Source organism: Anas acuta, chromosome 4 (assembly GCF_963932015.1).
Source record: "Anas acuta chromosome 4, bAnaAcu1.1, whole genome shotgun sequence".
Lineage (NCBI taxonomy): Eukaryota > Metazoa > Chordata > Aves > Anseriformes > Anatidae > Anas > Anas acuta.
In genome coordinates this window covers 74,420,917-74,442,233 of record NC_088982.1, presented here as the reverse complement: position 1 = coordinate 74,442,233, position 21,317 = coordinate 74,420,917, and the positions used below count along the sequence as shown (strand labels likewise).

Below are 21,317 nucleotides of genomic sequence, written 5' to 3'. Positions count from 1 at the left end.
GGCTGAGGGCACTGGGCCTGTTCAGCCTGGAGGAGAGGAGGCTGAGGGGAGACCTCATCACAGTCTACAACTTCCTCGTAAGGGGGTGTCGAGAGGCAGGAGACCTTTTCTCCATTAACACCAGTGACAGGACCCGCGGGAACAGGGTTAAGCTGAGGCAGGGGAAATTTAGGCTTGATATCAGGAGGGGGTTCTTCACAGAGAGAGTGGTTGCACACTGGAACAGGCTCCCCAGGGAAGTGGTCACTGCACCGAGCCTGTCTGAATTTAAGAAGAGATTGGACTGTGCACTTAGTCACATGGTCTGAACTTTTGGGTAGACCTGTGCGGTGTCAAGAGTTGGACTTGATGATCCTTAAGGGTCACTTCCAACTCAGGATATTCTATGTTTCTATGATTCTAACCCAACGAAGCGTGCGCCAGTCCAAGCCAAGAGTAGCCAGTTTCTTGAGGAGAATGCTGTGGGAGATGGTGTCAAAAGCCTTGCTGACGTCAAGGTAGACCACATCCACAGCCTTTCCCTCATCCACTAAGCACGTCACTTTGTCATAGAAGATCAGGTTTGTCAAGCAGGACCTGCCTTTCATAAACCCATGCTGACTGGGCCTGATCAACTGGTTGCCCTGCAAGTGCCACGTGATGACTCTCAAGATAATCTGTTCCATGAGCTTCCCTGGCACTGAGGTCAAACTGACAGGCCTATAGTTTCCTGGGTCTGCCCTCCGGCCCTTCTTGTAGATGGGCGTCACGTTTGCTAGCTGCCAGTCAACTGGGACCTCCCCCAATAGCCAGGACTGTTGATAAATGCTGGAAAGCGGCTTGGCCGGCTCCTCTGCCAGTTCTCTCAGTACCCTCGGGTGGATCCCATCCGGCCCCATTGACTTGGGCACATCCAAGTGCCATAGCAGGTCACCAACCCTTTCCTCATGGATAGTGAAGGCCACATTCTGCTCCCCATCCCCTTCCACCAGCTCAGGGTACTGGGTATCCAGAGAACAACCGGTATTGCCGCTAAAGACTGAGGTGAAGAAGGCATTAAGCACCTCCGCCTTTTCCTCATCTCTTGTAACTAAGTTTCCCCCCGCATCCAGTAAAGGATGGAGATTCTCCTTAGCCCTCCTTTTTTGTGTTGATGTATTTATAAAAACATTTTTTGTTATCTTTAACGGCAGTAGCCAGATTGAGCTCCAGATGAGCTTTGGCCTTCCTAATTTTGTCCCTGCACAGCCTCGCTACATCCTTATAGTTAATGAAAGTTAAACTTGATTTTGTTGTTACACCAGACTGAAGCATGATTTGAATCAAGTAATTGGAATTACAGTAGGCTAAAATTGCTGAAAAACGAGTTTGGAAAGTTGAAATGCATTTATTTCCTATTAAACCTTAATTAAAACATTTGGTTGTTTTCAGTTAAGAACTACTGGATTCATAAATGTAATACACAAATTATAACATTTATGAAGTTTAATATTTAAACCATATCAGTTTCAAAATACAGAATTGTTAATTTTATTGAACAAGTTTTCCAGTTTTCAAGCAGTGACCTTGCAAACAGTTCAGATAATCGGTGATCCTTAAAAGCACAAGCCAGTGTTTTCAAAACAAAACAAATCTCCTACTTAAATATCTCTCTCTAGTGCTCTTCTAAGAGGTTAATTACTAACCACCGTTTGCTGCTTATGTTACCATCCTCATCCTCCATCCTTCACTCCTTATCTCTTCTTCTCTTAACCTTCACGTCGCCACTGTTGTTTTCAACCTTTCTTCTTGGATGGATGGAAAAACATGAAACAACTTTTCTAGCCAGAATAGAATAATTTCTGAATTTTATTTATGTATTAGCATTCTTCATTCTGGTTGTGTCAGTGGTCCACTGACTTAACTGACCAGCAGCCTGCATTCCCTGCCACCAGCCCCTAACCACCCCCCCAGAACAGAAGAACTGAGCAACCATTCTGGAAGGTTCTGGTGGTGAATGTTGTCATGAATATATGAATGTTCTTTACCCTCTTCCAGTCTTAATCCTATTTGTACTTTTTTCTTTTTTTTAATAACCTCATTGGAAGAAGTAGCTCTATACATTTGCACGGGGTCACAGCGGCTGCTGCTCAGCAGGCATTGATCTATGGAGGATGGCACGGTTAGCCCACCGTGTTGCTGGAGGGCAGCCGATAAGCGATGACCTATGAATGACATCACAACCAGGTGATTGTGATGACCCATGGGGGCAGAGACCAAACTGTCCTTCAAGAAGGCCCCAGGCTCACTGCACCGTCCGGTGCTGAGGGGTCTTCATCTCCTCCCTCCCAGCTGGGCATGGTTGTCTTCTGCTGAGGTACCCCGGTACCACAGGCCACTGACCATGGCATCTGCCTGGGAGGGGGAGTGCCCGTACTCTGAGATGGGGCAAAGGAGCGTGCTCCTCCTCCCCGATCTCCTTCTTTCTGAGAACTTCGCCTGGGAGAACCTGGTCCCCAAGAATATCATGGGAGTGCTGTTCTTAGCAGATGTTTCAGGTGGGTTGGGCACGGTAGAGCCTCCCCGGAAACAGAATCACACAGAATCACAGAATTTCTAGGTGGAAGAGACCTCAAGATCATCAAGTCCAACCTCTAACCATTGGGACACACCAGGCCCTCAGGGGCCCTGGCCCGTAGATGGCACAGCTATCTTGTCGCTGTTGCGGACTCCTGCTGTGATGGCTAAAGAGAGCACGGATTGGCTTCTCTTGCGATGCAGCGACTGACAGGCGCTTAGGCTTGGCAGCACGGGACTGGCTGCCAGGCCCTGTGGCCCACATAGACATGTCCTGATTTCTGCCTGTTCTTCCTGCAGGTTTTACTGCTTTGTCAGAGAAGTGTGTCCAGCAGAGCGGCACAGACAGAGGTGCTGACGAGCTGGCACAAATACTCAATGACTACATGAGCGACTTTTTGGAGGGTAAGAGCCATGCTGCCAGGCTGTTGTGTATCGGGCCCTGAGGTTGCTTGCGGAGGGCAGAGGCAGCCTTGCTGCACCACCTGCTCCTGCCTCCTTGGAAGGGCTGTGGAGCTCACTGTGGCCTGGGGGGACAGTGGGAGCCGTGGGGCTCCCGTGGCAAGGGAGGAGCGCAGCAGGTCTCTTCTGCTGCCCACTGTGATGAGGGAGGCCCCAGTGGACTGCAGGCTGGCAGACGTGCCTCCAGGCAACAGGAAGGGCTGGAAGGACTTTCCAGGGAATTACAGGCCCGTCAGTCTGATGTCAGTATCAGGGCAGGTTACGGAGCAGGTGATCCTGAGTGCTGTGACATGGCACATGCCTCCAATGGAGGAATCAGAAGCAGCTGGCGTGGGATTTTGAAGGCTAGGTGCCTCCTGACTACCCTGATCTCCTATGACAAGGTGACCCACTTGGTGGCCCTCCTGAGCCCCTTATCCTGGGGGATGTCTCTGACCGTGAGCATGTGGTGGCCACCACTTTGGCAGCATTTGCAAGTGTCCCCGCTCAGAGATCTTCACCAGGCATCTGGACGTGGCCCCGGGCAGGTGGCTCTGAGTGGCTCGGCTTGAGTGGAGACGGGGTGCGGGACCGGAGCAGATACTCTCCAGGGGTGCCTTCCAGCTTGCACTGTACTGTGCTTGTGTGGCCTCCCAACTCACCGTACAGGGGCCAGGGCTGTGGCTACAGGTGGCTTGCCCCACGGATTCCGGAAGAAGGCGCCCCATAACTCTGCCTTCCCTTCTTTCTCCACAGTTGTGCTGGATTTTGGAGGAGACATCCTGAAGTTTGGAGGTATGTCCTTAGGAGGAGGCTGCTTCCATGTCCTGCTGCTGTGCAGTGTTTCCCGCGGGAGCCGCTTGCTCTGTGCTCTGGCCTGATGGAGCAGCTCTCTGGCCACGCAGCAATCCCTCTGGTGGTGTCCCTGGGCTGCTGCAGCTGCGGAGGAGTGCTGGGCAGAGGGTCCCCCCGCCACCCACCCTCTTCCCCTGCTGCCCTGGCTGGTGCTGTGGCTGGTCTGGCAGAGAGGAGGGGTCCCTGTGGCCAGGGTGCTGTCCTTCAGGAGGATGCCCTCCCACAAGCCCATCTTCCTCTGCACGCCAGCTGGCCGCTTGCTGCTGTCCCTCAGGAGAGCCTTCCCCTTCCCCTCACTTTCCCCAGGGGATGCTGTGCTGGTGCTGTGGAGAGCATCAGAAGCTCAGCTGCCTCAGACCATCAGCCTGGTGCTGCAGTGTTGCCAACAAATCCAGAAGAAGCATGGCAGTCGTGACACGCATTTGGGTCAGAAGCTCCACCTGAAGATAGGTATGGGCGCTGCAGGGTCAGCTGTGCCACGTGCACAGCCCTGGCACTCTCCAGTGCTGCTGACTGCTGCTGCTCCCCGGTGTCAATGCTGCTTCTTGCTCTCTCCCCAGGGATCTCCGCAGGGCAAATGACCATACTGTCTGCTGGAGACAGGTACCATCAGCAGTACTTCGTCTGCAGCAACGCCCTGGATGAAGTTATGAAAGCCCAAAACCTTGCGGTTAAAAGTGAAGTGATTGTCTCGCCCACCTGCTGGGAGCTGTGTGAGCAGGAACAGATCCAGACCAGGCTTTTTGGTCGCAAACGGGTTCTGCAGGTAGGTGGACGGGTTGGCCTCTAGAGCCTCTCTGAAGACCCGCACCTGAGAGGGAAGGAGGCAGGTGCTAGAAGGCTGAGGCGCTGGATGTGGAGAGAGTTGTAGCTGTAAGGGTTGGTAGAGAGCTGAAGCAGTTGCCCTTCCACCTCAGGGGTAGCTCTGGGTAGTGCTTGCTTGGTGTGACTGGCCGAGGGAAGCACAGGAAGGGTGTGGGCCCCACCAGCAATGTCCCCCATGGGTCGCGCAGCTGTCCTGGAGAGCTGGGGCATGCTTGGGTGATGTCTGCGTGGCTTTGGTCCTTCTGAGGAGGCACTTCTGTCCCAGCTGAAAAGCCAGAGAGGTGGGCTTGCTGCACCAAGAGGTTCTGCCCTTCTCTGGAAAGTGAGAGTGGAGGGGCAGGCTGTGTCTCCCGGGGCTCCTTGGGGAGGCCAGTGGCAGTACTTTTGTTCTGCGTGTCTGCAGGTTCAGAGCACGGAGCACATGTCTGGATCAGAACGCGAAGATGCTGCAGGCCAGTTTGACCAACACACGAAGATGCGGCGTTTGGAAAGGCTAAGTGAGTCCCTGCTTCACCATGTTCTGAGACTGGCTGGAAAAATGGGGCCTGCCTGCTTCAGAGTTCCAGGGAGGAACTCCCCCTGCCCTCTTCCACCTTTCAGTCAGCGTTCGTGCCTTTGTCCCTCCTGTGCTTCAGCTGAGGCTGTCGCTGCCATCCCCTCCTTCCAGGGCACGGCTCTGGCCAAGCAGCTGCAGAGGGGAGCAGGAGGAAACGCCAAAGAATCTTTGCTCTGCTTTGCCCAGTGCCAGCCCCGTCTTTCAACCCCCTTCTAGTCCCATCCTGCCAGTGAAGGCCTGCATTTGCTTCCCTTAGGGCACCAAAGGCCACCTTTTCACGTGTCCAATGATCCTAAAGCGGCAGCAAAGATGCAGAAGTACATACCAGAAGCTGCTCTCAGGAAGGTAAGGCCACTGCTGCTGGAGGCTTCATTTTGGGAGGGCAGAAGAAGGTGTGCGTTGCATGGGTGGAGCTCTCGTGAAAACAGACAAATGGAAGAAAAAGCACCCTGGGGCGGGAACCCAGGGGACCTGATGCCAGGCTTAGTGGTGCCGCATGTGCCAGGCAACTGCCCATTTTGTGCTGCTCCTCAAAGAGGCACGGGTGGCGGGAGGTGGACTTGCCTCTGTCTTTTCCATGACTCTTGCTCTGGACGTGCTGTGTGCACGAGGCGAGGACAAGGGGGCGAGTCTGCTCAAGTCCCTGGGACGTGCCAGAGGGTCGCCCCTCGCATCCGTACTTGCCACAAGATGGAGTGTTGCTGGAACATTCCCCTCTGTCGTTTGTGCTATGACTCTGCTATGACCTGCCTGCCGCAGGCTGGCCTGCGATTGGCACCGAGCAGAGGACTTACCCTTCCTCCAGTAGTACCTGGTATTGCCAACATGCCTGATCTCCCTTGGTACGTGGCACGGGCCCAGAGGAACCGCCGGGAGAACAGGCTGGCAAAGCTGTCGTGCTCTTCACTTCCAGCTGGACGTGGATATGCCGCTGCACCTGTGGTCTGAGCTACGGCCAGTCACCAGCCTCTTTATCCAGCTGCAGTTTTCTGAAAATGCCAACACAATGGATCTTCAGAGGGGCCTCTGTGATGCCACCAGGATGATTTCAACAATCATCAGTCCTCACAAGGGCGAAATCAACAAAAGCCTTCTGTTTGATAAGGTGAGTGTGGGGGAGCAATCCCACCCCCCGAGGGTGGCCTGTGTCTGTTTAGTGGAGAGGGACTGAGGAGCAGCTCTGCCTTGCTGGTGGGATCAGTCCTCTGTGGCTTTGTGTTGACCTGCAGCTGTACTGGTCTCCCTGGCGACTGCAATGGAACGGCATTAGCTGCTGGCCATAGGCACTGTAACCAGATGTGTTGCATCTGTCCTCTGCAGGGCTGCACATTCCTCTGTGTGTTCGGAATGTCTGGAGCAAAGCTGCATCACGAGAGCACCCATGCCTTGGACAGCGCTCTTCAGATCATCAGCACGTGCTCCACGTCGTTGAGGAATCTTGAGTGAGTGTGTGGCGGTGTTGCAGGGCATGCGTGCTGCCTGGGACAGCGCAAGGGGGCTGACCAGCAAGAGACGTGGCCTCCTGGCTTGGCCTCCTTTGTCCCTGGCAGGACTGAGGCAGCACCCTGAGAAGCAGCAGGTGGCCCCTGGGCTTAGCTCACGGCAGCCAGGCGCAGTCCCTCCAAGCAGAGCCTGCCAGGAACAGGGCTCGGGCCTAATCTCAAAGTCGCTGGCATTGTAGGTGCTCTGTGGGTAGCACCTGCTTTCCTCCACTAGTGAGAGGGGCTGTGGCCTGCTGCAGGTCGCAGCCATTGGGCCTCAGGGGAAGGGTCCAAGCCATCTTGCGTGCACCCTCCCCACGTCCCTTGTGGGTGGGCTGTGTGGTGCCCCGAGCTCTCCAAGTCCCCATGGCATGCACCGGCTGTGGTCCCCCTGGTTGGTGCCAAGGGGAGACGTGGGAAGTGGCAGAGCGGGGCGAGCAGGACTGCGCCTGGGGCACCACTGAATTTGCGCTTCTCTCCCTGTGTGCCAGGGCAATGTCTATTGGGGTCACCACCGGGACGATGTTCTGCGGCCTCTGTGGCCATCCGGAGAGGGCTGAACATACAGGTACCGCACCTTAGTCTGAAGAGTGGGAGGCTGGCGTGGGTGTGCTTAAGCATGTCAGTCATGAAGAGATGGGAAGGCTGGGGCAAGCACATATGCTACAGCCTGCCGAGAGCGGCCCAGATGTCACGGGTCTCCACCTGAGGTGGGAGAATGGCCTCAGAGACTTGCGGTTCCCGCTGGGTCCGCTTGCCCTGCTGCGGGGTTGACCTGTGCCTGAGGGTGTAGTCCCAAAGCTGGGAAAAAAACAAGGAAACCTTGAAGAATATAGAGAGGCCTGTAGCTTGTGTAGTATTTCTATAGCTTGTGTAGTCTTTTAGGTGAGAGAATATGGGAACAGAGACAGGTAGCCTTGAGCTAGCAGGAGCAAGGGAGATAAGGGACAAAAGGTGAAAACAAGGAGGAGAACAACAGCTCCAGACTAATCTGTAGTAACCTTTTGCTCATTAAGGGTCGTAAACGTATTAAAAATCGTACCCATCAAAATGCTAACGTATGCTAATGTGGGATTTGGTGTGTCCCTGCTTCCCCAGCCCCCACTCTTTCTCTGTAATGTGCAAACTCAGGAGACATAAGTTAGGTGAGCTGTAATAGCCAATCAAAAGTACCCAAAGAGATAACTTTCACAAGTTTGCTGTGTATAAGTAACAGTGATTCAAGTCAGAGGTGTGCTGGCTTTGCGGAAGATCGCCAAGCACCTGACTCTGCAGAGTTATATAATAAATTATTTTATTATATAATATATATATATTTATATAATGAATTACTTAATTAGAAGATCTTCGCTCTGTGTGCTCATTGGTGCAGTGCACTAGGCATGCACCTATGGACAACAAGGGGAAGTAGCCCTTGGCCTTGAAGGGTGGGGCAAGGCTGCTTTCCTAACCATGTCAATGTGTTCTCTCTCCATGGCAGTGATTGGCCATAAGGTGAATTTGGGTGCCCGCTTGATGGTGCACTACCCCAGGCTGGTGTCCTGTGATGAAGACACCTACAAGGCTTCTCGCCTGCCCAGTTACTTCTTCAAGGAGTTGCCGAAGAAAGAGTTGAAAGGTGTTACAGATCCCAGCCCTGTCTATCAATATGTGGGGATCACCAACAAGTGGTGAGTGTCTTCCGAGCCATCTGGATGGGGCCACAAGGGAAGCCAAGGGTGCAACCTTGACCGGTAAAGAGGAGCTGTGCAGCAAGAGACCAGCCTGGCCTCCCACAGAAATCCCTTCCCTGTGGCCAAGAAGATCCAAAGGCCTGGCATGGGTCTGCTTTGTGCCTTTCTGCCTTTGTGTCTCCTGCTGCTAAGAGAGCTGCGAGTGACGCCAGTGGGGTGTGGAAGGTCGTCCTGGCTTTGGAGACGCACGCTAGCCATGCAGGCTTTTTCCAAGCGGCTTTCCGCTGGGCTCCCTGCCCTGTGTTTGCTTCACTATGTGCAAGGCTAAGGCAGAGGTCATTCTGATGCAAGGAGGATTTTTTTCCCAGCTCCTTCTGCGCAGGAAGCTTTGGGTCAGTCATGTCGCCTTGGGGAAAGGTGGGCCACTGGGCCACTCTTCCTCCTGTCTGCCTGCTCAGTTCTCAGCTGTCCCTCCGGGCCAGGGTTGGAGGACCTTTTGGATGTTAACGTTGCTGTCTCTTGAAAACTACCAAAAGACTTGAGCCAAAGGTGCCAGGTGCTTGTTGTCCTGAGCCACTAAGTGACACAGGTCCTCCTTTCCAAGAGGCTTCTTTTGCTTGTCCAGGGTGGCAAAGCAGTCTACCTAGCCAACAGCACACCCTGGCTTCTTTGCCCCATCTGGGCTTTCTTAGGTTTTGGCCTCTGGCGAGGGACTCCCAACACCTTCTGCTGTCCCGCCATGGCTGCTGGCCTTCTTTGTGCTTGAAGCTGTCCTGGCATGTCCACTCGAATGTTGGCCGGGGAGCATGCTCCGGACAGCATGCTGCTGGAAAGAAAAGCAGTTACCTGCGGAGGGTCTCCTCCCCTAACACAGCAGGCTCTATATTCCCTGGCTTCTGACCAACTAAGTGAAACTCATGTTTTGTCTTCTCCCGCTTCTAGCATCTTTGACACGGATCGTACCAAGAGGAGGTCGGACCGTCGCCCCTTGCTGGGTAGGTAGAGAAGTCCTCGCTCTTCAGAACCCCAGCTGCTTCCCTTTGCCCAAAGCGGTGCGCCTTGCTGGAGGTTAACCCTGGTAGGCAGCTGAGCCCCACACAGCCCCCTCCCTCCCTTCCTCCCTCCTCTAGCCTGCTGGCTAGTGCGGCAGCATGAGAAACTGCAGAGGCCTTGACACTGTGCCAGCACTGCTCGGCAAGAGTTCAGTGTGTTCTCGGCGTTCCTTTGGTGGCAAGTCCACCACATCACAGCACACTCCAAGCTCCTGTGAAGACAAGGAGCTGTATCGCAGCCAAAACCACAACAGGCCCGAAGACACCACCTTAGCTACAGGGTGCCGGCAAGAGCTCTGGGGCTCAGGGTGCAGTGAGATGTTTGGCATGCCTTTTGGGCGCAGCTGCCTGCAGTGTCTCCAAGTGTGCCCTCCAGTCTTGGGCTGGATCAGTGTGGGGAGCTGCGTCCAGCTGGCTGAATCTCGTTGCCTGTGGGAGGAGAAGCGGAGGGGAAAGAGCTCCTACAAGCTGCGCCGTGTGGCCAGTGGGCAGGCGGCTCTGTTAGAGCTCTAAGGAAGGCAGTGGTGCCAAAGCTGAGATGAGGGGCTTGGAAGGAGGCCTGGGTGTAGGCAGGCTTACTGACGTGGTGGAGGGAAGCCGCCGTGCCAGCAAAAGGGAATGCTGCCCTGCTTTTCAGCATGCTGCAACAGCTTGTTTCCTGGTTGGTCTTCACAGGTCGGGAGGTGGAGATTGACCTCTTTGAACGCAGCTTGAAGGCCTACGAGACTTTGGGACAGCCGCGCATCCTGGCGTACGCAGGCATTCTGGGCTCTGGAAAGAGCCGCTTACTTACTGAGCTGGCCTTTCTGGGCCAGGACACTGGGCACAGGTAAGTGGGTTTTTTGAGACCCTTCCCATGCCCGTCCCCTGACGTTCGTGGAAGACTGCGATGCCTCTGCCCTGTGCCTGGCCCTCCGCCCCCACCCCCGGGACTGTGCACCCTGCGTTCCTTTGCAGTAAGAACCAGGCAGCGTGCGTCTCTAACTCTCCTGTCTTGGCAGGCGTGGGCTACTGGGGGCCTTTTCTGCAGCTCAAGTGCCTTTTGCTTTTGCACCGCAGGGTTGTCACCATGGAACTGACCGAGGCCCACATGAGGCAGCCCTTCTCTGCCATCCGTATGCTGGTGGCCAGGGCCCTGGGACTGCAGGCAGGTGAAACGTGCGAGGACTGGCAGCGCACCCTGCAGGCCAAGCTCCAAGGGGTGATAGAAGAGAGCAGATACTGCCTCCTCAACAACATTTTCCTCGTCAAGGTGAGAGCGAGAGGGAGGCCTCCTGAGGTAGTCTGGTGGTTGTTTGGGTGTTCTGCTGGGCTGGGAGTTGCAGTGCTCATAGCACCCCGTTCTGATTCCTGGGTCCAGGGAGGCTCCTTGTCTGTGGTGACTTCATGTCCTGTGCATGTGCCAGGTGTCTTGGTCAGCACCCTGGAAAGGCCAGTGAAGAGAGGCTTGCGCTGACCTCATGCAAAAGCAGAGGCGCTTTGCTCTGCCGTCTAGCTTGGTGGATAGGCATGCCTGGTCCCAGGATGATGTTTCTTTCTGACTCTGCTTTCCTGTCCAGTTTGACATCTCAGACAAGGTTCGCCACATGCATGACCTTCAAATGAAAGGGGAGTTGCAGAAGACTTGCAGGAAAGTGCTACAGAAGGTGAGTGTTCCTCCTTCTACCTGGGTCAGGGAAAGAAAACAACCCTGCCTGCTGCAGGCTCCACATCAGAACAGCCTGAGTGGGCAGCAGGACGATGTGCCAGGGTCACCGCCCTTCAGGGCCCAGGAACCCCTCCTCCCAGAAGCCCCTCTCACGCCCTCCCCATATGCCTCGTCGTAGCTCGCCTCCTGTTAAGTTGGAGGCTATGTGCCCTGGAGGAGGATTGACGCCTTCTGCATTCCTTTGCCCAAGCTCCCTTCTTCAGAAGGGCAAGTGATGTTCGAGGAGGCCTTAAAGTCTTGCAGAAATGAAAAGCCAGTAAGCTTCTGAAGAGGGAAGCGGCTGGGGAGAGACTTCTGAGTATTCTCCGTCTCCGGAGAGAGGCTACATCTCCTCCCGTAGAGGATGCTTGAGAATCCGCCAGACTCCACGCAGAACCATCTGCTTTTTTCAGACCCTTGGAGGAGAATTTGGCATATTTGTCATCGACAACGCCCACTTCATCGACCCTGCCTCCTGGACTGTCATGTGGCCCGTGCTCCAAAGCGTCACGCTCTTTATGGTGATGAGCTTAGCTCCTGGCCACGAGAGAACGGAGAGCTTTTTCAAAGCTGCAGCAGACAGAAAAACGTCCCAGAGAATCAGCTGTCTTCATCTGGAAGAGCTGAAACCTGCAGCTGTGGTGCAGAAAGTCTGCCAGGACCTTGGAGTGGTCAGCATCCCCAGGGATCTAGCAAGGTATGTTGCAGGCCACGGAGCTCTTCCGGAGGGCTTGGACCTATGCTGCCACGGAAGGAAGTCGCCCCGCAGGAAAGGAAGCACGGGGCCTTCTGGCAGCATCCTTGACTCCAGCAAGGACCTGGGTTTCTCCTTAAGAACCACCACAGCAGGTGTGAGCTAAGAATAGGCAGCTCCCAGGACGCAGCACGTGGGCAGTGACAGCCCTTTGCTGTTGCAGAGGAGGGAGGGCAAGGCAGGGAGGAAAAGGGAGAGAAGAGGAGAGAGGAGAGCAGAGGGAGATGGGTACCCAAGCCTCAGCGTGGCTGAGGTGTCAAAAAGGCTTTGACCAATGTAGCCAGGCTGCAGTAGGGATTCCCAGGAGCAGGGGGTCCAGCCAGCTGCCAGAGCAGATCTGGGCTCCTGAGGACAGGGAAGATCAGGCTTGCTGTGTTGTGCTTTGGACATTGCCCACGACCATTTCCCAACAGACTCCAGCAAACAGTGTAGGGTCAGGGGTCCCAAACGCCCAAGCCAGTGGGAGGACCGCCCCCTTCTGAAGTGAGCCGTAGCTGTGACAAAGAGGCTGGTTACCCTGTGAGGCCTGAGTGACTCGCCACTCGCCCATCAGAACTGTGTTGCACCATACTTCCCTGGTGTTGGTCACTGCTGGGTCTGCTCCTGCCCAGGTTCCTGATCCAAAGAAGCTCTGGCATCCCATATTACTGTGAGGAACTGCTGCACTGCCTGCGTCGCGACAACGTGCTCTTGTTCAGCACTGGGAGGCAGGACAAAAATGTGGAGGACAACTGGGAGGGCTTGATCGGTAAGCACTCTTGTTGCGGACTGGCTAGATGCTGTTGCACGTCACCCCCCCCCCCACACACACACACACACATGACCGTGTCCTGTGGCTTTCCAGTGACTCTGGGCAGAGTCCGATCTGGCAGCAGGACAGAACTTGTTCTGGCTGAGGTGTGGGCTCCTGCACACCTTGCTGTCACCTTGGCAAGCCACCAGCTCCCTCGAGAAGAAAGCCCTTCTGCAGGAGAGGGTCAGACCTGGGAAAGTGTAATCCAAAACCAGAAATGCCCGCAAAGGCGCTGGGAACTGAGGAGCTTGGCAGTAACGCAAGAGCAGTAATTGTAAGAGCAATGCCAAGCAGAGTGCTGTTGCCCTGGGGACAGCCTGCATGGGCTCTGCCTTTTGGATTATCACTGGCAATTTCCCTGGCTGTGGGAGGGAGCGCTGTCAAAGGTAGCAACCGCTGTGTTCTGTTGCGGGATATTCATTCAGTACAGCTGGGCAGCAGGTCCAAAGGCAGAAAAAGAGTTGCAAGGGCAATGCAGACAAAACCATTGCAGTGGAAACCGGTTTGCCCTGCTCACTGACCGCATTCGGTGCGGGCCATGAAGTGGACCCAACCGTGACAGGTTGGACTTGCCCCACCTTGTTCATGCTCTCTCTCTCTCTTCCCAGCTTCTGCAGTTGAGGCTTCACTCGTTGTCTCAGCCACCTCAAGCTCCAGTGCTGGGAATAACAGTGGCACGGTCTGCACCATCAGAGCAGACGTCAGCCTGGAGACCACCGTGCTGCCGACCGCCTTGAAAGGTGAGGGGCTGAGTTTGCGGCTGTGCTGGGGTCCTTTCCTGGGGTGCACGTGAGAGAGGGGATGGGCATCGGCATGCTGCAGAAGCACCCTCTCAGCCTGGGGGGCCCTGCCAGGAAGGCGACTCTGGTCTGAGCAGACAGAGCCCTGCGCTTAAGGGCACAGATGTCCCCCTCCGGGCTGTGAGGCCCACAGCAGTTGTGGGGAGCTCCAAGTCCAGCTCTGAGGTGCTGAAAGCGCTCTCTGCTCTCTGTGTGCGCTGCTGGGCGTCAGCCTAGTTCAGCTCTGGTAGGTCGCATCACGGGTCGCATGTACCCGCAGGATCGTGCCCTCCCCATCCTTGGTGGAGGAGCTCTTATCCCTGGGCCTTGTTGCCTGTGGTTGCAAGAGGAGAGGAGCCATCTTGAAGACATTCCCCTGGACTCCAATTGCCCAGCAGGTGCCATCTTGAGGAAGAGAGGCCAAAGTCTACCCTGTTTCCTGTGGTGGAACTGTCCAGCCTCTCCAAGCTCAGGCTCCAGGACACAAAAGAGAGAGACGTTTTGCTTCTTCTTGACAGAGATTGCACTGGCTGAGCTGGACCGGATCACGCTGCAGAAGCAGATGGTTTTGAAGTTTGCAGCCATCATAGGGCCAGTGTTTACCACCCAGCTGCTGGCTCACATCCTTCCCACTTGTACCAGGCAGCACATGAATAGTTTGTTGGACGGGCTGGTGAGCGACAACATCCTTAAGTGGCTGAAGGACACAGGGGTGCCCAGAGACATCCAAGATGCTCAAGAGGGGCCGTCCACCTCTCAGCAGGCAGGGAGCGGTAAGTGGTGGCAGTAAGGTAGACCCAGGAGCGCTGTAGCTGAAGGAGGCCTTCCCCCACCAGCTTTGTGCAGAGGGAAATTCCCAGCGGCTGTTGGGAATGTCTCTACCACTCTGGCTGAGGCCACCATCCATTGCCTTGCAGGGGTGGAGAGGCCGTCTACAAGCAAGGAGACCACGGAGCAGCAGGCTGGCGTTCTGGCCTTCTGTGCCCCACTGCTGCAGGAGGCAGCCTATGAGCTGTGGCCCAAGAGACAGAGGGCCAGCATACAGCGCAAGTGTGCTGCCTTCCTGGAGAAGCACGCACACAAATGCCGGCGCTGCCACGGAGGGGACTTTGTGGCCTTCCACCGCTTCGCCGTCCCCAGTCCCCAGGACGGGGAAAACTGCCAGGGCTCTGCTGACAAGGATGACTGGCACAGCTGGGAGGCCTTGGTGCTCGCTGGAGAACAGCTGAAGAAGGACAGGACTCACATCCCTGAAGGTAGGCTGTGTGCCCTGCTGCGGAGCCCCCTCCTTCTGGAAGCCCAGGCCCATGCAGGCTGGGGCCCACCAGGTCCCCAGCACCAGGGATAAGCCAGGGGACGAGGACGATCACCGCAGCTCTTGTGCCCTGGGGCTGCTCGGCAGGACCCTTGCAAGCCTGCAGCTCTTAGCCCGGGCTACGTGGGGAGTCCCTTGACACGCTCTCTTCTTCCCAGGTAGTGCAAATGCCCTGCAGCCGCAGCAGGCTTTCTCGGAGGAGGAGTTCAGGTGAGGAGACAAGGTTCTGATGATTGTGGAAACGAGCGAGCTCCAGAGGAGACAGATGGAGCTCTGCCATTTGGCTGCTGGCTGGGACTCCAGCTTTGGGAGGAGGAGGCTGGCTGTGGGGTGGGAGCTGGGATGAGACAGCAGGAAATAGGGTTTTGTTGCTACCCGTAGGGAGAGCAGGGTCATCTCAGGTGATGCTCATCTGCTCTTTGCTCTCTTCTTTTCCTGGCAACCTGCCTCTGACCAGAGCGTCAGAGCAGTTTCCACCAGAGGGCAAACGGACAACTGCGCAGCCCAGCAGGACCGAAGAGGACGGTGACAAGTGTTCCTGCGAATGCGAAGCCATCATTGAATCAGTGCTTGTGCCTTTGGCTCGCCACTATGTGGCAACAGGCAATGCTTCCCGAGCCTTCTACTACCTGCTGGAGTGTGCGGCTGCCTACCTGCACGTCTCCAACAGCTACATGGTGAGTGACCCTGCTTGCCAGCACGCACTGCACCTGGAGTCCACTGCAACAGGACATGCTCGCTGAGGGGCCTCCCAAAAGAAACAGTGGGGGCAGAGCCGGGCTGTTTCCTGCGCTTTGCCTCTCCCACAGCAAGAGACGCGGGGCACTGAAGCAGGCCCGTCAGCACAAGCTGCGTTACCTGGGAGGCAGTCTGAAGGCTCCCTTGGTGCCTGAGCTCTGAGCCCACGGGGCACTGTGCTAGGGCAGGGATCACATGGGGAGATGCGGGCCCTCCTAAGGCAGGTGCCACAGGAGGCAAGAGGGAAGGGTGGAGCTAGCCGGGGGCTCTGCACCGATGCTCACCTGCTGCCTGTGTGCTTGCTCAAAGGCCCTTATGAAGCTCAGAGAAGCAGAGGTCCTGAGGAACTCCATGCGGAAGACAGCAACTGTGTTAGACTGCTTTGAGAAGGCGACCTTCTTAAGCCTCAAAGCGGAGGTAAAGCGGCAGGGTGATGCCCTTCTTGCAGGGGGTGTCCCTGCTATGGCCAGCCCCTTGCATGTTTCTGCAGCCTCTGCAGGAGGAGAGGCTTGGGAAAGCGGTCCATGTCTACATGGCTTCCTCTTCCTGTGCAGGTCTGCTGTATCCTAGGATCCGTGGGGCTGGCCAAGAAAACGACCAGGCAGGCGCTGAGCCTTCTGAAAAAGCCATTCCCTCAGACATGCTCCGGAGCCTTTGTCACATCTCTGTGGGAAAGGTTTCAGGGTGCTCTTCGTGACACAAACAGAACACCCTCACTTCCGCTAGAGGCTCGGTAAGCAGCAGAAGGGAGAGCGTGGGAAAGGAAGAGTATTCTGGTGGGAAAGGAAGAGTATTCTGGTGCCAGGCATTCAGGCCCAGGCCTGCCTGGACTTCAGGCCTCGCCTAAGCTGTCCCATAGCTCATTAGCAGGACCGAGGCATTAAGGCACGACGTGTGGGTCAAACAGGGGCCAGTGCAGCCTCACGCTGTCCCCCTGGGCAGCCCCTGGGCCTTTGCGTAGAAAGCAGCTTGTGCCGAGGGATGTACCTGCTGGCACGTTTCGGATGAGGCCGGGGTGGCTGGGAACAGAGAGATGTGAACAGCAAGGACGGGCTTAACAGGGGAAGGAAGGCAGTGACCTCAAGGGACGGGATGGGGTTGGGTTAAGGTTGGGGGGGGAGGGAGGGCGTGATGAGGAGAAGGCTCAGAGTTGCGATAGTCCTTCTCCTGCTGGTGCCTGGCATCACTTCCCCCCCGGTGCTGTAGTGCCAACACACCCTCTGTAGCGGTTGGCTGCCCCTGGCAGCACTTCTTCGTTTGCCCACTTCCATGCCGGCAGCCCTTTCAGCACCAGCTCCCTTCCTCTGAGGAGGTGTACGTGTCTCAGCTGCCACCCCACTTTCCCCTGCCCAGTCTGGTTTGGTGCTCTACAGCCGCGCCTCTGGGCTCAGCAGTTTCTCTTGTGTGTCAGGAGGAAGAAGGTAGCCTGGATGCTTCAGCAGACCCGCTGCCTCTCCTCACTGGGGCACCTCTACAGCCTGGAGGGCACATCAGGACAACAGAGCTTCTCCCGCCTGGCAGCTCGCATGAAAGCCAACGTGGACAGGAGAATAGACTCCTTAAAGGAAGAAGGCTTCCACCCCGACAACTACCTTTCCATCCCTGCTTTCCTCAGTGTGTCTCAGTAAAACATCTGTTCTCTTATGGTGGTGGTTGTCAGGCCTTGCCAGGGAAGGTTCAGTTTGGAAAGAAGAAGCAAGTTCTTCTCAGAAAAGGAGAGCTTGCTCCCCCAGCAAGAGATGCGGGGCACTGAAGCAGGCCCGTCAGCACAAGCTGCCTTACCAGGGAGGCGGTCTGAAGGCTCCCTCGGGACCTGTGTGGGCACCTGGAGAGAGACAGCATGGGCAGGATGGGACGTTGGAAGCTGCCATAGTGCAGAGCGAGCAGAGGAGGGGAGGGCCACGGTGGGGGGGGGTGCTCCAGAGTCCCCGCAGGGTCAGGTGGGCTGCTCCGTCCCGAGGCGTGCTGGGAGCTGTAGTTCTGCGGTGCCAGGCGGCCACATGGGCTCCCGGGTGCCGGCCCAGGTCCTTGCTGTGCTTGATCGTTGGGCTGCTTCTCGTCGTGAAACATGGGGTTAGAAATTAGAGAGCGATGGACTAAGAATGAATATGTAGGCAACACTCCTTGCTTAATATGTGCTACTGAGATGGGGAAGATGCTAAAACTTCTCCAAATTAATATTTACAGAATCACAGAATTTCTAGGTTGGAAGAGACCTCAAGATCATCGAGTCCAACCTCTGACCTAACGCTAACAGTCCCCACTAAACCATATCCCTAAGCTCTACATCTAAATGTCTTTTAAAGACCTCCAGGAATGGTGACTCTACCACTTCCCTGGGCAGCCCGTTCCAATGTCTAACAACCCTTTTGGTAAAGAAGTTCTTCCTAACATCCAACCTAAAACTCCCCTGGCGCAACTTAAGCCCATTCCCCTTTGTCCTGTCACCAGGCACGTGGGAGAAAAGACCAACCCCCACCTCGCTACAGCCTCCTTTAAGGTATCTGTAGAGAGCAATAAGGTCGCCCCTGAGCTTCCTTTTCTCCAGGCTGAACAAACCCAGCTCCTTCAGCCGCTCCTCGTAGGACTTGTTCTCCAGGCCCCTCACCAGCTTTGTCGCCCTTCTCTGGACCCGCTCAAGCACCTCCATGTCCTTCTTGTAGCGAGGGGCCCAAAACTGAACACAGTACTCCAGGTGCGGCCTCACCAGAGCCGAGTACAGGGGGACGATCACCTCCCTAGCCCTGCTGGCCACACTGTTTCTTATGCAAGCCAGGATGCTGTTGGCCTTCTTGGCCACCTGAGCACACTGCTGGCTCATATTCAGCTGACTGTCCACCATCACTCCCAGGTCCTTCTCTGCCTGGCAGCTCTCCAACCACTCATCTTCCAGCCTGTAGCTCTGCTTGGGGTTATTGCACCCCAGGTGCAGGACCTGGCACTTGGCCTTGTTGAACTTCATGCAGTTGACCTCAGCCCATCGGTGCAGCCTATCCAGATCCTCCTGCAGAGCCTTCCTACCCTGGAGCAGATCGACACACGCACCTAACATGGTATCATCTGCGAACTTACTGAGGGTGCACTCAATGCCCTCATCTAGATCATCGATGAAGATATTAAAGAGGACCGGCCCCAGCACTGAGCCCTGGGGAACGCCACTGGTGACCGGCCTCCAACCAGATTTGACTCCATTCACCACGACTCTTTGGGCCTGGCTGTCCATCCAGTTTCTCATCGAGCCTACTTGAGGGAGCCGCCAGGAGCCGGCAGCCCTCGTGAGGGAGGCTGACGAGGCGAAGGTGGAGCCAGCAGCGCCCCCTCCCCGGCCGTTCAAAAGCAGCCCCTAGGGAGCGCGAGTGACCAGGAGCGCAGCGACCAGGATGGGCAAACAGGACGTGGCGCGTCAGAAGGGAGTGGCGTGGCAGTTAGTGTGGCGGTTCGTGCAGGCAGGGCAGAGTGCTCCCCCCCCGCCCACACGACCGACTACCCGTTAAAGAATGCAGCAGCTCAGGTCACCGCATGCAGGGAGTGTCAGAGCCTGCTGCTGCCATCGGCGGGAGGCAAAGACACTGCGTGCGTGAGGTGCGAGCAGGTGGATGACCTGATCCGACCTACTCAGACAGAGGGCTCGGGGAAACACGCAGCCGTCCAGGTCCTGGGCTGCAGAGTGTGCCCCAGCCTTCTGTCTGTCTCCGACAGCAGTGGTGGGTATGCCTGTGGGAGGCGTGCCCAGGTTGAAGAACTGCTCAGCCAGTTAGCGGTGCTCCGGGAGGAGGTGAACAGGCTGAGGAGCATCAGGGAATCAGAGATGGAAATTGACTGGTGGAGGTGCACTCTACCCTCTCTGAGGCAGGCTCACGAGCCTGCCACAGCACAGGCGTCTCCTGTTATGCAGAAGACGGAGGTTCCCTCCTCCTGCCAGGCAGCGGGAGGAGACCTAGATCAAGGGGGGGAATGGAGGCAGGTGCCTATTCGGGGTGGTAGGTGAGCCCTCTCTCTGCCCACCTCACCTTCTCATCTACCCTTAAATAATCGATATGAAGGACTAGAACAAGACAATCTGAATGACAAAGTAGATAAAAACCCGTCCCAGTTGGAGGGGGCGCCTAAGACAAGGCGACCTACACATCGCATTGCTACATCATCCTTCAAAAAAGAAAGAAGGGCTATTGTTATGGGGGGCTCCCTTCTGAAAGGGACAGAGGGACCGATATGCCGACCGGTCCCAACCCGCAGGGAAGTCTGTTGCCTCCCTGGGGCTCAGGTGAGAGACTTTGCCAAGAAAGTCAAGTGCCTGGTACGGCCCACTGACTACTACCCACTACTGGTCTTTCAGGCTGGTAGCGATGAAGTAGCAACAAGAAGTCCGAAGGCGATCAAAAGAGACTTTAGGGATTTGGGGTGACTACTTAGAGGATCAGGGGCGCAGGTTGTGTTTGCCTCTGTCCTTCCAATAGGGGGGATCGAAGCTGAAAGGCGTGCTGTTCACATAAACTCGTGGCTTCGAGACTGGTGTGACCGGCAGAACTTTGGGTTCTTTGATCACGGGAAGGTCTATGCTACACCGGGCCTGATGGCACTGGATGGGATGCGCCTCTCTCAGAGAGGGGTAAGGATCTTTGGTCAGGAGTTGGCAGGGCTGATAGATAGAGCTTTAAACTAGAGTCGAAGGGGGAAGGGGCTAAAACCAGGCACGCCGGTGAAGACCTAAGGGATGGTACGCTAGAATCAGAGGGGCTGTGTGCCAGTGAGGTCCTTCGGTCAGATCCACAAGGTGCTGAGTGTAAGGAGACGCACCTGAAGTGCTTCTACACGAACGCACGCAGTATGAGGAATAAAATGGATGAGCTAGAAGTCCTGGCCCAGTCCCGCAACTACGACATCATCGGCATAAGCGAAACCTGGTGGGATGAGCCCTGTGACTGGGGTGTTGCGATAGATGGTTACAGGCTCTTCAGGAGGGACAGGCAGGGTAGGCGAGGTGGTGGGGTGGAGATGTATGTGAAGCAGGGGCTGGGCTGTGTGGAACTTCAGGTCTGCGATGGCAAAGTTGAGAGCCTCTGGGTTAGGATCAAGGGACGAACGAATAAAGGGGATGTCGTTGTGGGAGTCTATTACAGACCGCCTGGCCAGGACGATAGCACCGATAAATTATTCTTTACAGAACTAAGAGAGGCCTCGAGATTAACTCCCCTTGTCCTTATGGGGGACTTCAACTTGCCAGACGTTAACTGGGAGCGCCACACGGCTGACACGAGCAAGTCCAGGAGGTTCATGAAGTACCTAGATGAAAACTTCTTGGTGCAGGTGCTAACGGAGCCAACTAGGAAAGGTGCCCTCCTAGACCTGTTGCTAGAAAACAGAGAGGGTCTGGTGGGAGATGTGGTGATTGGTGGCCTCCTTGGTCATAGCGACCATGAAGTGGTTGAGTTCAAAATTTACGGTGACAGAAGGAAAAGTGCCACCAAAACCTCATCCCTAGATATGGGGAAAGCGGACTTCAGGCTGCTCAGGGAACTAGTCAGCAAGGTCCCCTGGGAAACTGCTCTTGAAGGCCTCAATGTCCACCAGTGCTGGTCATTCTTTAAGTGATGCCTCCTAGAAGCACAAGATCAGGCAATTCCTAAATATCGCAAGTCAGGCAGGCGGGGCAGGAGGCCGGCGTGGCTGACCAGGAACATTCTAATGGAGATTAGGCGGAAATAGAGAGTGTTTCACTACTGGAAGGAGGGCCAGGTGTCATGGAAAGAATACAGGGATGCTGTTCGTGATTGCAGGGAGAAAATTTGTGTGGCCAAAGCACACCTAGAGTTGAAGATGGCTGTGTCTGTGA

At 55.8% G+C, this 21,317-nt stretch overlaps 3 protein-coding genes across 3 annotated transcripts in view; 2 read left to right on the top strand and 1 right to left on the bottom strand.

Moving 5' to 3' along the window:
• The window catches only part of LOC137856550 (adenylate cyclase type 10-like), a 183,030-nt gene extending 164,080 nt beyond the window's left edge, over positions 1-18,950 (bottom strand). Inside the window, exon 1 of the mRNA XM_068682129.1 lies at positions 18,729-18,950. The gene's annotated coding sequence lies outside the window, so the exon portion shown is untranslated. The remainder of the gene's footprint in view (positions 1-18,728) is intronic.
• LOC137856574 (adenylate cyclase type 10-like) lies at positions 2,834-4,621 on the top strand. Its single transcript, XM_068682177.1, has 4 exons — positions 2,834-2,940; positions 3,733-3,771; positions 4,138-4,281; positions 4,392-4,621. Exons 1-4 carry the CDS (start codon positions 2,922-2,924, stop codon positions 4,619-4,621), a joined length of 432 nt encoding a protein of 143 aa, XP_068538278.1. The 5' UTR covers positions 2,834-2,921.
• On the top strand, positions 5,059-17,394 carry LOC137856549 (adenylate cyclase type 10-like). Its single transcript, XM_068682128.1, has 20 exons — positions 5,059-5,153; positions 5,469-5,557; positions 6,126-6,317; positions 6,533-6,654; positions 7,185-7,261; positions 8,174-8,363; positions 9,309-9,361; positions 10,094-10,247; positions 10,478-10,670; positions 10,978-11,064; positions 11,519-11,802; positions 12,471-12,607; positions 13,261-13,392; positions 13,950-14,204; positions 14,349-14,687; positions 14,905-14,956; positions 15,204-15,423; positions 15,794-15,901; positions 16,039-16,217; positions 16,896-17,394. The coding sequence occupies exons 1-20, from the start codon at positions 5,078-5,080 to the stop codon at positions 17,110-17,112; spliced, it is 3,156 nt and encodes a 1,051-aa protein (XP_068538229.1). The 5' UTR covers positions 5,059-5,077; the 3' UTR covers positions 17,113-17,394.
• Positions 18,951-21,317: the final 2,367 nt, after the last annotated feature.